Source organism: Geospiza fortis, unplaced genomic scaffold (assembly GCF_000277835.1).
Source record: "Geospiza fortis unplaced genomic scaffold, GeoFor_1.0 scaffold162, whole genome shotgun sequence".
NCBI classification, from domain to species: domain Eukaryota; kingdom Metazoa; phylum Chordata; class Aves; order Passeriformes; family Thraupidae; genus Geospiza; species Geospiza fortis.
Window position 1 is genome coordinate 2,269,885 of NW_005054316.1, and position 12,881 is coordinate 2,282,765.

A 12,881-nucleotide genomic window follows, 5' to 3' on the forward strand; every position below is an offset into this window, starting at 1 on the left:
TTCCATCTTAGATTTGGTCTAAAAGAGGTTGGTTGGGGTTTCGTTGGGGTTTTTTGTTGCCTTTTTTAAAACTAATGATTTTTAAGAAACAAGCTAGCAGGTTAGTTGGACTGACTGCTCCTCTCATTCTTTTAGGATTTCAGAAACATTTTCTTTCACACATTCCATAAACCAAAGATGTTTTGTTGTCAAAGCGAGACATAAAACAGGAAAAATACATACATATGCACACAACGTACTTAAAATGGCCAAAACCCTTACAGTTTAAAAAACAGGTTAGATAAAATCTTATACACATAAGAGATTATTACAACTGCCCAGTAAATGGGACAATGGTGTTACTTACCATTTAAGGTTATCAGCTTTTTTCCTATAAATTTTAGCAATTTAAAAGTTGACAAATACACATCAACTCCAGTGAAATTCTACTTACTAAATTTTATCAGCAGTATATCTATTTCTCACTGTCTCATACACAGACACCACCTTCTGGCTACATACCAGTTACCAACTCAACCCAACCTCACTTCGAGGTCCATCTTGCCTGCATAAGTAATCTCACAAAATTGTCTCACACAACCATAATATTTCTTTGGCTGTTCACAATGTCAAAGCTCCCCTCCTCAAAAGCCATGTCCTGATGCTTTACACAAGACATACAGATGTATACATATTTACACACTAATCAGTCTTGCCTCTAATTCTTGCAAGTTTTCTTCATGGTTGAATGTAAATCTTGTGTCCAGAGCATTTTCAACATTTTCCAACCAGCAACGCAGTTCATCAAGCTTCTTTCTGTACTCTATCAGCTGCTGGTTCTCTCCTTTTAGCCTTAAGAAGTGAAACAAGAAGTCAAGCACATTAGTCCTACATTACTTCTGATGTCATGGTCAACTTTTTTTCAGTGCTGGAGAATTTTAAAGGATTCACATTATCATCAAAAGATTCTAACACCATCATTAAAATGCAAGATATTTATGAATAACTCTACTGCCTTAAAACCAGACAAATTTTAGGTCCAAAGTGATAAAATAGACTTTTAAAAGACTACATAAAACATTAAATGTAAGTGATAGTAATGACAACGCCTTCAGGCCTAATCATTATACGATCACTGAATTTTTCCCCTAGAGGTTTTAGGGACATATATAATACTTTCACTAAATCACATAAAATTTTAATGAAATTTCTCAAACTAAATAACTAAGCACGATCCTAGTTTGTTCCTAAACATATCAGGAGATGTTAAAAACACGCAATTAAAACATTAAAAACATTAAGTTCTTACTTTACAATATTGTGGAAATCTAAGAACTATACAAATTGGTTCAATTAGCATATCTCTGTCAGTGATATAACAAAACTTAGTGTATGGTACTTACAAGTTCATCTTCAGCCAGAGAAAGTAGCTGAGAAATAATTCTTTAAAAAATCTGGCTTTATAAGGACATTATTTTTAAAACAAAGGAAAACTGTAAAAAAGTAGTTTTGTGGTTGTCATTTTGTGAGTTGCTCTAAACAAAGACTTACTAAGCAGTCAGCTTCAGGTGGATTTATGAGAAATTTGTTCTAGGAGACAGTTCAAAGCAGAGCTCCAACATCAGGAAAATTCAGATTAATAACAGCATGCAATAGAATGCACTCTCTCTCCCAGTGTCTGCTCAATGAAATTGTCCTTATTGCATCTGTTCAGACATCCAAATTTTTGATTAACTTATTACCTCTGTTGTCTATCTATGACCTCTGTTGTGATTGCTTTCCAACGTCTATTCAATCCTGCCAGTTTCTCCTGTAGGAAGCTCCCATCTGTAGCAGACAGTTTCTGTATGATCCCCTCCCCAGTTCTGTTCAATGCTGAAATACTGGTCTGATGGCTGGTGACTCCCTCTTCAAGTTCCTGTCAGAAACATAAAAGCCACACAGAATTTTATTACTGACCTGAAGTGACTTTGATCTGGCTCATGATATGCAGGACGAATCCTGGGTGCATATTATTTTACTTAAAGAGGCACATAAAACCATCTAACTTAGAAATGGATGCTGTTGACAAAGTTATTAATGTTCTTTTACTGAATGTAATTCAATTTTCTAGGTGTCATAAGAAGACAGTGACACAGAGTAGGCTATGAATATTACAAAGAATCACAAGAACTCACTTAAGCCACCAGTTCTGAAATCAACACTCATCTTTGATTCCTTTTCTCTTAATATACAGCACTTCCTAGTGGTTCTAACAGATGGTTTGACTTCTAACCAGGTCTTTTCATAATCTATACCCCAAATACTTCTTTACCTTCAGAGTATTTTAGCTAGTATAATTATGGCAGTGCCGCCATGGTCTCAGACACCATAGAAAATCATGAAGCTAAAGAAAGTCAGAAGATGTCAGGATTAAATCTTCAAACATCCCTAATGACTACAAAAGTCTTACACTGTTAGCAAAAATTTATTTGTAACTAGATTAGGAATAAGATGATTCAAAAAAGAGAAGTAAAATGCCCTAGAAGAAAACTTCAAGCAGCAACAAGGATAAAATAGAATCTGTGTCTTAGTTTTCTTTCAGAACACACATCTGGCACTTGGATACCTAATACTCTCAAAAAAAAAAATCTGATCCTTAAAGTTATGCTTTCTTCTTATTATTTTAAAGGAAATAAAATAAAAAAATATCAGGGAACTAAATTTCAGAACCAAAATGTGAAAAAAAATCACACATAAGACCCCTGTAATTGGAATCTTCTCTTTTCCTGGATTTTTTGTACAAGGCAGTATCTCCAAAAGACACTTATTTAAATAAACAATTTGCTAAGTTATAAACGACCTTTAGTGGGGTCCATTTTATTTAATTATGAGTCAAAGGTAAGTGAAATATTATACTGGATCTTTTATCTGATTAACATATTTTTGAAGCTGTAACAGAACTTATAAACTGAAAAATCATGTCAACATTTGAATTATCAAATTATCTCAAACCAATCCATACAAAGAGTGATCATATAACCCCATACTATAAGCAGGAGTTGAGTTCTTCCCCAAGAATAAATTTTAAACTGCAGCCAAAATAGAAATGTTAAGAGTTACTGCTTTTTGAAGTGTAATTGCACAGCCTCTCTGCAAATCCATATGTCTATCTATAAAACTACAATTTTAGACTAAAATCTAGACTGTTTCCAGCTTGCTCATTTTCTGCCCCAGTCCCACGTACCTGCTGATGCAGCCCAGCTGCCTGCAGCTCCAGGCTGCCATCCGGCCCGCGCGCATCAGCCAGTAACGCTTCAGCCTCCGCGATCCAGTGGGAGAGATCATTGAGATCGCAGTGGAACTGCCTCCACCCCTCAATCGCTCTGTCAAAGCAACTGCGGGAAAACAGAGGCGTGGAAAATTACCCAAAATTTCAGCTAGAAGGCTAGGATTCCCACCCCAGTGAGTAGAAATTTGCCTCGCAGAACAGAAAGACTAGCACACAGCCTGGTTAACCAAGTCCTAGTACTGAAGGCTTCCTGGCACAGTAGCAGCTGGTGAAAGCCAACAGGAAAGACTGTCATTAACTTCCAGCTGAAGGAAGAAAGGGCAGTCCTCAGCAAACTTTTTTTACCACTTAAAAAATAAAGATTGATTAGCTACATCAAATTGGTCTGCAGAACCCTTTCCTCCTTTATCGTGAAACAATTCAGCTATCAGACAGTGTGAAATATGAAATATGATTAATTGCTCAGATTTTTTTTTCTCCTTCATAAGGAGAAAATGGGGTGCTGGTGCCCAGAATTTACTAAGTGAAGGTGATTTTGATTATATAGATTATATATTTGATTATATAGTATTACCAGTGAGCACACATAAGCAGGTCTTATAGCATTTAATCACACAATAATTTACTAGATACTTCACTGTCATCATCTTTGCAGCCTCAAATTAATGTGTTGCTTAATTTGAAGGGCAACATGTTCTTGCATGGAACAGACAAAATAACCAGTCAGAAATTTGTTTTTTGATAAAACAAGAGTTCTATTATGTTATCAAGCTAACAAAGTAAGAGCATGAGAAAAACATGTCAGAAAGGAATGGAGTGGCTTGTCTTCTATTTGTTGATTATTAACTCTTCCAAACTAACAAAAATGGTCATCTTTAAAGACCTAAGAGGCCAAGACTACTGTTAATCAGAGGACCTCTATTTTGACTGAGGAACTATGTCATTTGCAGCCCATTATTGCAAACAATTGCAACAGCAAAGACTACAGGGTTATTGCACATATATAGATACAATCTGAAATTAGCAGCATTACAAAGATATCTAAAACCAAACTTTGAAGAGCTACCATTGCAACTATTTTTTTCACTATTCAAAGTCAACAATCCCAGAGTTCTTAGTGAGATTAATTTCATCAAAATTAAATCTTATTTTACATGAGATCCATATTTCTTGACATATAAAGGGCTTATTTGTTGTTATTATTAGTAGCCAATTAACAAGCCTTAAAAGAAGTCTTAAAAATTTAAGACTTAAAGAAATCTTAAAAATCTCCACTTTAATTTTTCTAACCTTATCTCCTAGTTCCACCATTTCAGTTTCAGCACATACCTTGATTTAATACCCTAGACCAACCCATACACTGACCACAAATCTCGATGTCCCTTTATTTCTCTCATATGTTTCCGTCCATTGTCTCATGACAGTAACTCATTCCATATTTAATGAGAAGATACATTCTAAGCACTTAAAATAGATAAAAAGATGGTTTTATAGATTTCCTTAAAAATTACAGTTTTTGAGGCAGTTTTGGCCACATGACTTTTTCAGAATACATACTTTTAAAACTTCAGAGAACACTGAGACACAAAGTTTTAATTTGCACCATTTCTGTTGCGAGACTACAGCTCCATCAGTATTTTGAGCAATGAGCAAAGTTTCACTCCAGTTTTGAGTCAGATGCAAATGCTGCTGGTTTCCCTACAGACTGCCTCATCTGAAAGCTAAAAGTACCAAATTCCTGTGACTATTGCACCAAAACTTGGCTATCATTTGCCTCCTCTGCAGGAGGAGGCAAATGTTTCCAAACCACATCCACTGTTTCCAAACCACATCTTATTCCCAAGTCATCAACACTTAGCACTGGGAGAAAACCCACAGCAAAATGAGCAGACCTAGCAAACCAGCAGAGTTACAAACATTAAGTCTACATATACATACAAAACCCACACTTTTTACTCTACACACGTCCAAATGCAAATGTAGTCAGCTGGATTTAGTTGACTACTTAGAAGCTTTGATAAGTAAAGTTGAATTAAACTTGTGCTTGGCTTCATCAGAGCATTTACCAAAGGTTTAACAAAGCTGGCATTCAATCACAAAATCTTTACTGCCTCTGAAAACTAAATCAATCTTTTGCTGGAGGCTTCAGATGCTCCTTCTTCTAATTTTGTCAAAATTTCCACCCACTCCAGACATAGAAAAAAGCCAAAGATGATTAAGGAGATAGTCATCCAGCTTATACTTAGTGCAACACTGGGAAAAGCAAGATTAAATTTGACTAAGAATTCTTCTTTGTAACAGAAAGGGTTTAAAAATACTAACGCCATTTTAATATTGCAATTAATAATGTCTTCAGCAATCAAAGAGCATGCTCCTATTAAAATTGCAGCATTTTTTATATATTCAAGAAGCTACATATCATTTATCTAAATTAGTAGTCCAGTAGTCCCTTTTTGTATGAAAATGAATCCCAATATTATTCTCATTAATATGCAGAGCTTTACAAACTTTATGAAGGTCAAGATTAATTTGTAATAGCAAAGTGACTGAAGAGGCAATCTGTTGCATTTTGCCACTTCTTCATAAACATTGAACTTACTCTTTGATTCACTTGAATTTTTCAATAAGAAGACTATGTTTCTGGTTAGCCCTGGCTACTTAATCAAAGTAAATTTGAGTAGCAAATTCAACTGTACTCACACTTACAACATGTTAACACTAGTTAAAGCTTTCCAAGTAAGTTTCAAGTGGAAAAAAAGACAAAACTAAAGCTTAGTGCATACAGTATCTATGAGGACAATACAATAGCTACAGGCATGTAAATATGGATGGGCACCAGATTACGGAGCAGTTGTCTCCAAATTCAGCAGGTGACCACAGGTACCCAGCAAGAGCACAAAGCTCTACATAGCTGGCATCATTGCTTTCTGATTTAAGAACCCACAGTGAAACAACATTGCCTGCTGAGTTATTAGAAATCTTGATCCTTCGCTCATCCAGGGCCCCGGAATTTCTGGAAGTCTCTATTTGGATGATACCACAAACTGATTTTTATATCCCCACACATTTATCAGTACTCTGAGAAAGAGTTGGAAACATCTGCTTATGTAATATACACTCTTCCTAAAAACATCTCTTCAAAATACACTACCACATGTGTTTGATATCAGATTTCTGGTGCTACAAAGCAAGTAAACATAGTTAGGCATACCTTATGCTCTACACAACTTCTGCACCATCCATTACCTTACATCATCATTAAAAAGATTTGCAAAAGCAAATGAACTACAGCATAAGCCTTTGCATTTAATTTAAAATTTTATTAAATAATTTTCAGTCATTAAGGGTTTTTTTGCATAGCAGCAATCTCAGTGTACACTGCTGCTTGCAGTGTGAGCACCTTCAGCTTAGTGGTAACTTTCCGAACACGTACTTTGACACTTTTACAGATTCCAATTTAAAATAGTCCTCTAATACACTTTCCCAGGAATCACTAAGTGGTATTGAGTTTGTTTTTAAAGATTTAAAACTCATTCAGATAATGTAAAAAGTTTAATGTCTCTTCTGTATGGGGTGAGGAGAAATCAAACTTTTTGCCCAAGTGAAATTACACCTATTTGTGGCAAGGAAGTTAGAAATACATATTTCTTAATCACTTATTTTAGTATTCTCTTGTTTTCCTAACAACAAAATTTTCTAATCAGGTTGTCTCTCATCTTCAAGTACTTACAAGAAATATTATTGACAACTATCATAGGTGCTGTATTTTAAAAACCCTATTCTTTCAAACTGCATTCTTCCTTCAAAAAACAAAAAAATCAGCTTGAATTCTTCATTAAAAGAAGAGTCATTCTTCAACATTATTCAACATTATTCTTCTAGAACTTTGCTTTGTGATGCCTTTACAAAACCAAAATTTTATGTTCTATAAACAAAACCTTCTATTTCATAAACTAGAAACAATGAGCCTCATGAAAGCAGCTAAACTTCAATTTCCGTATTAACGGTTTCAACATTCAATAATTCTGGAAATTATTTTGTAATACCAACAAATAAAAGCTGATAACTCCCAAACTCATCTTCATCATTAAGGTACGTTTGAAAAACACTTATATAAACATGTACATAAAGTATTTACATGGCCACAGAGACCAATCATGCTTGACTTACCACTTACGATCATTGTATATTCTATTAATTCTGTCCCATTCTGCATTCAGCTGTGTTAGTGCATCTCCTATTTGTATTGCCTCAGGTCCAGATGCTTCCAATATAACATCAGGCTGCTTTTCATGTATTACTGCAATTTGGTCCCCAAGTTTATCCAAAATATCTTTTATGTTCTGCAAACACAGTAATGGTACAAGCCATTAGTAAAGTCAACACCAGCAGGAAATATGTTCAAAATTCTTTTCCAAAAATCAGCATCTAAAAGTAAGACCATGACCACCAGTAACATTTACAGTTTAAATCAGTCTTAGCAAAGGAACTAAATAGTTCATCATATCCTTTAAACATGTATCCTTTTCAGGTATTTATGAAAAGGATGGAATAATTCATATATATCTAATTTGTTCCTAAGTTAAAGGGCACACCATACTTCTCAAAACAACACTATCTTCACTATTAAACAAATCTGCCCATGTCACTATACATACTCTTTCCTCATGTAAAAAAATGGACCACAAAATGCAACTTCATCATGCTTCATCTAACCTCCCATATTCACAGAACTGCAAAAGCATAAGGCTGCATAAAGGTTTTACATTTAAATGACAAAGTTAAAGTAATCAGTTTCAAATACCACTGAACTATGATGTGAAAATTCCTTTAAACTAGATATTGTTGTAAGACTGCCTTGGTATTCAGAAGACAAACAGTCCATGCAGACAGTGAAATTTACTTATTGTTTTGAATTTAAAAGACTAATGCTTCTAAAAATTCTATGCTCTGCTATTTGCTTTTTCTGAAAACATTCTTAGAGTATACCAAAACTCCAAAATCAGATGAGACACCTGCACCAAAATGAAGTATTTTAAACCTGTCTTAACATAACCACTCCTAATTGCACTCAAGGCAGCATAGAAGCAGAGTTAGAAGGGTTAAGAGAATTTCATCAACAAACCAAAGGCTGCCCCCTTTGTCAAAGGCCAGCACTATTCCCATATTTGCTTTTATAAAATATATAAAAAACCCAAAACATGATAAATGGAAGCATGTGCACAGCAGAAAGGAAAGCATGTCAGAAAAGCCGACTGAAATTCTGCAAATCTTTTAAAGGACCTACAAAGCAGCTGCAGAAGCAGCTAATCTAGCTCTTGGTGAGAGGCAGAGCCCAACTACACCTCAGATATAACACATGGACCCTGCTATGATTCCCAATCCAGAGAGGTACACCTACACTGCACCATGCCATGTGTAATTCCCAACTCCAATAGATGTTTTCTGAGGGAATCTATTTCACACTCTTTTTTATGGTAAGAATTAACCAGGGCTCATACTTCTCCATACTCAGCTCATATTTGACAGCAGAATTCAGTATTTTCAAGCATAATTTCTTCATCTCCTTTTGAAAAAGGCAAGGTCCTCAACTATTTCCTCACTATAAATCACACAGGTAAATTCACTGACTGACAGTAAGAAGAGGGAGGTTAAAACTGAAAGAATATTGCTGTTTTGCTCATCACAACAGGTACCATCAAACACAGCTCATACAACAGGCCTCATACACAGCTTCACAAAAAGTCAAGAACCACCCCTTCTCTCCTGTTCCTATTTGAGCAATTTTTTTCACATGACCTGAGAATAGCAGTTGTATTATGGCTATCAAGCAGGAAGATAAGGAGATTTGCTTTAGCATTTCTTTAAGAGTTATGTAGACTATGATGGAAAACACAAGAGTCTACAACAAATTAAATCTTGCTCCCTCAACCTCCCACCCAGTTTTCATGCTGCTCCACTTTGTATCCAGATTATGCATAAAAAAAAATTAGCCAAGAGAACTGTAATTTTTTAGCTTTCAGTGCATATTGATCCTGTATATACCAAGCAAAAGCATAAATGCAGTAATAGAGTTGTTAAGGCAGTGGCCTTTCTTCTGCTGTTTCCCTTCTCCACTCTGAATATAATGCTTAGGCATGCAGTACCTTCAGTGCATCTTCCTGAGATGAAAAATCCTCATAGATGCCAGTATTCAGCTCTGGTGCATTCAGCAGCAGTTCAACATCAGCCATGGCCAGCAAAACTTTGTTGATTTCAACCAAGTACTCAGCTGAGAAAGGCAAGGTCCTAACTCCTGTAGCAAATTGGCCTTTTAACCTCTGCTGGACAGGGATTGCCTGAAAACATGAAAATTAATTTTATAATTCAAGCAACAATCAAATCTATGAAAAATCCTAAATCAATAAACTATACTCAAAATAATTACTTTTCTGCATTAGAAAAGAAAACAAAGGCCTTTCTAGCAAGATTACATTAATTCAGAAAGCTGCAAGTCCTGCACTAGACAGTTTGTTTATTTTAAAAGTTAGGAAAAAGTTGATATCATGCTTTAAAATGACTCTGTATTATTGTTGATTAAAACTCCAAGCAATGGGAAGGGTACCACCGTTTCTCTTAACTTGATCCTTACAATTTCCAGAAATAACACTTCTTGACTGAACCTGTATCTAGTGTTAAAACCCACTCTGCTTCCCTCTTTGCCAAGATACCAATTTACTGAAACACTTATTTCCCATCCATACTCTTTTCAATAAGCATCCCCACCCACATTTTCTAACCATTTTTAAAAAAATAAATTAGTGTTCCACCAGTACTCCAATATTTTGCAGCAATAAAAGGCAGTAACTCCTCCAGAGCTTGCCAATTGTTTTCTGCTCTGGCTGCAAGACTAGGCTATCTAGCCAAGTACCATGTTAGCAGATAAGAGAGTAAGAACAGTAATTTAATGCAGCTTTTTCTTGGCTCATAATAATAATAGAGGGCTGGATCTGAAACATTGGGAAGATTGCTACAGGAAACTATCCCTCTACCATGCCTGGCAAAAAATTAGCAGAGGCAGGTAAAGCAGACTGAAAGAAAACATTTTTAGCAGAAAATGTTTCTTGTCAAACAGAATTCTGTTACCATCTCTGAAAACAGCCTAGTTCTTTCAAATTATCAAATAAAAGAAAGCCCACTTCCAAATATTGAAGAACTCACGTGACTTTAAATCACCATGGTGCACTTGGTGTGTGAATCAAGCAAGACAGAGGCACAGGACTGTGGGATTTACTAACAGCTAAGAACACTCTAAAGAGCGAAAAAAAAATGTATGCTCATAGCAATCTCAGCCAGTGAATTTTACTTTGCAATTTGTCTGGGCTAGGTGCACACATGAAAATCTCTAGCAGAGCTGACAACCAATAAAATATTAAAGCCCCACTAACCAAGTGGCTTGCAAACACCTCTCTGTATCTTCCTCCTTCACATGCTTCTGACAATTTCAAATATGGCTCTCAAATTAACGGGAATCTAACATAACCAGCATATGTAGTGCAAATGAAGCAAGGACTGCAGTAGAAAAGATATGTTCACATATTCACAATTCAGGACTTCACATGCACTAAATGTTCCTAAGGATTTTCTTTGGTTTGTTGGTTTGGGGTTTTTTTGTTTTGTAAAATAGACAAGTCATCCTGTTCCGAAACTGGGGACACAGCTTTGCTTCCAAAAAACCTTTACCACTAAATATTATTTGCTCTCAGTCATTGATTGCATACCAAAGAAACAGGATGCAAGGGTATAGCCTACTAAAGTCTACTAAAAACAAGAAGTACAGAAAAGCTTCACAAACTACTCAGTACCTCTTTTGATTGAGTACAGCAAGCAAGCAGCACAGTTAAAAACAAGGCTTACTCCATATGCTTTAGCTACAAATGCAGCTTCTTGGTCCCTGATGCTCCCCAAATGCATTTTCTTTTGGCTCTGCATATATTTTATCAGCTTCCATCAATGAAATTCAGAGCAAAAGCCAAAGGCTTACACAGCGGTACAATTTCCTGTGGAAGGAGAGGGCCCCAGTTCCTAAGAAATCAGTCTGTGCAACTCAAAGTATGTTTTCCCTAACAACATGAAACATGTCAAGGTAAGAAAAAACACCAGGATGCCTTCTACAGCACGGCCATCTTAAACATCTTCACAAGGTGTTTTCTCTAACTCCCAGTCATTCCAAAAATCCCATTCTCACACAGGCAGCAAGACTTCAGAATCAAGACTTCACCCACATGAATAGGTCACTGGGCTTTACTATGTTTCCACTCCCCACACACTGCTTTGTCTCTCATTAGAAAAAAACTTACAAAATATTTAAAATAGCACGTGTTGGCATGCAGCAAACTTGTTCTGTACTTGTGCATTGACATGTCCTGAAACTTTCTGCTTTCCCAGTAACACCATCCTGGGCCAGATTACTCTTCTTGGCTAAGCAGTAAATTCCTCCTGATGCTGCTCCTTCAGAGTATAGCTCCTTGCTAATCTCCTCCAGCTGCCTCCCATCACTGAGATGATGCCTCCTCCTCTCACAACCCTCATTCCTATATGTGAACATAAGTGCTATAAACAAATTAGAGCTTCAGTACAGCAGAGTTTTTAATTGTTCAGCTGTTCTTTACCTTGCACTGCAGACTGGAAGCTTCTAAAACGCACCATAATATGCTAAAAAATAGAAGTGGAGTTTTATGTAACTCTCTCACGGTTACCTGATAAATACCTAAATACTACAGAAGTTGGTTTTGGTTGCTTGGCTCTGGTTTGTTTGTTGATTTTTTTTTTAATTAAGGGAAAAAAACCCCCTCAGGTAAGCAACCTTTGCACAGAATCAGAACGGTTTAGTATGGAAAGGGACCTTAAAGATCATCTCATTCCAACCTCCCTGCCATGGGCAGGGGCAACTTCCACTGTATCAGGTTGCACAAAGCCTCATCAAACCCATACTAGAACACTTCCAGGGATACAGAATCCACAGCTTCTCTGGGCAACGTGTTCCAGTGCCTCACCACCCTCACAGTGAAGAATTCCTTCCTAATGTCCAATCTAAACCTACCCTCTTACAGATAAAATCCATTGCCCCTTGTTTTACTCCTCCATGCCTTTGTAAAAAGTCCCCTCCAGCTTTCCTGTAGGTACTGGGAAGCTGCTCTAAGAATCTCCCCAGAGCTCTCTCTTTTCCAGGTTAAAAGACCTCTGTCTGTCTTTACAGGAGCAGTGCTTCAGTCCTCCCATAATTTTTCTTCAGCACACAGAAATAAAAAGTCAATCTAAGGTTATTTAAGATGAAATCTGACTGGATGACTTAATAGTCCTTTTCTACTTTAATTTCAGTGTTGATAGACCATGCTTAATAAATTTGCTTTCTCTTCAAATACTAGCAAAAACAAAGGATTAGAGGAATAAAGAGAATAGTTGGTTATTACTGAACATTCTATAAATAAGGCCACTCAATAAGAATGGCTAAAAATTCTTTTTATCTGGAGGTCAAATTAATATTTATTTCCTCCTATACTCAGCATACAGTTTAACCTGCATTTCAGAATTCAGTTTCAGATTTTATTTTTTTCCTGTCTCCCCTTTTACACTTAAATATACTTTGAAA

The 12,881-nt window shown here is 36.1% G+C and overlaps 1 protein-coding gene across 1 annotated transcript in view; it reads right to left on the reverse strand.

Moving 5' to 3' along the window:
* UTRN (utrophin) overlaps positions 1–12,881 on the reverse strand; it is a 341,542-nt gene that overhangs the window by 199,679 nt on the left and 128,982 nt on the right. Inside the window, 5 exon segments of the mRNA XM_014306655.2 lie at positions 696–831; positions 1,722–1,897; positions 3,206–3,356; positions 7,421–7,593; positions 9,397–9,588. Of these exon segments, the coding sequence (XP_014162130.2) occupies positions 696–831; positions 1,722–1,897; positions 3,206–3,356; positions 7,421–7,593; positions 9,397–9,588 (828 nt within the window).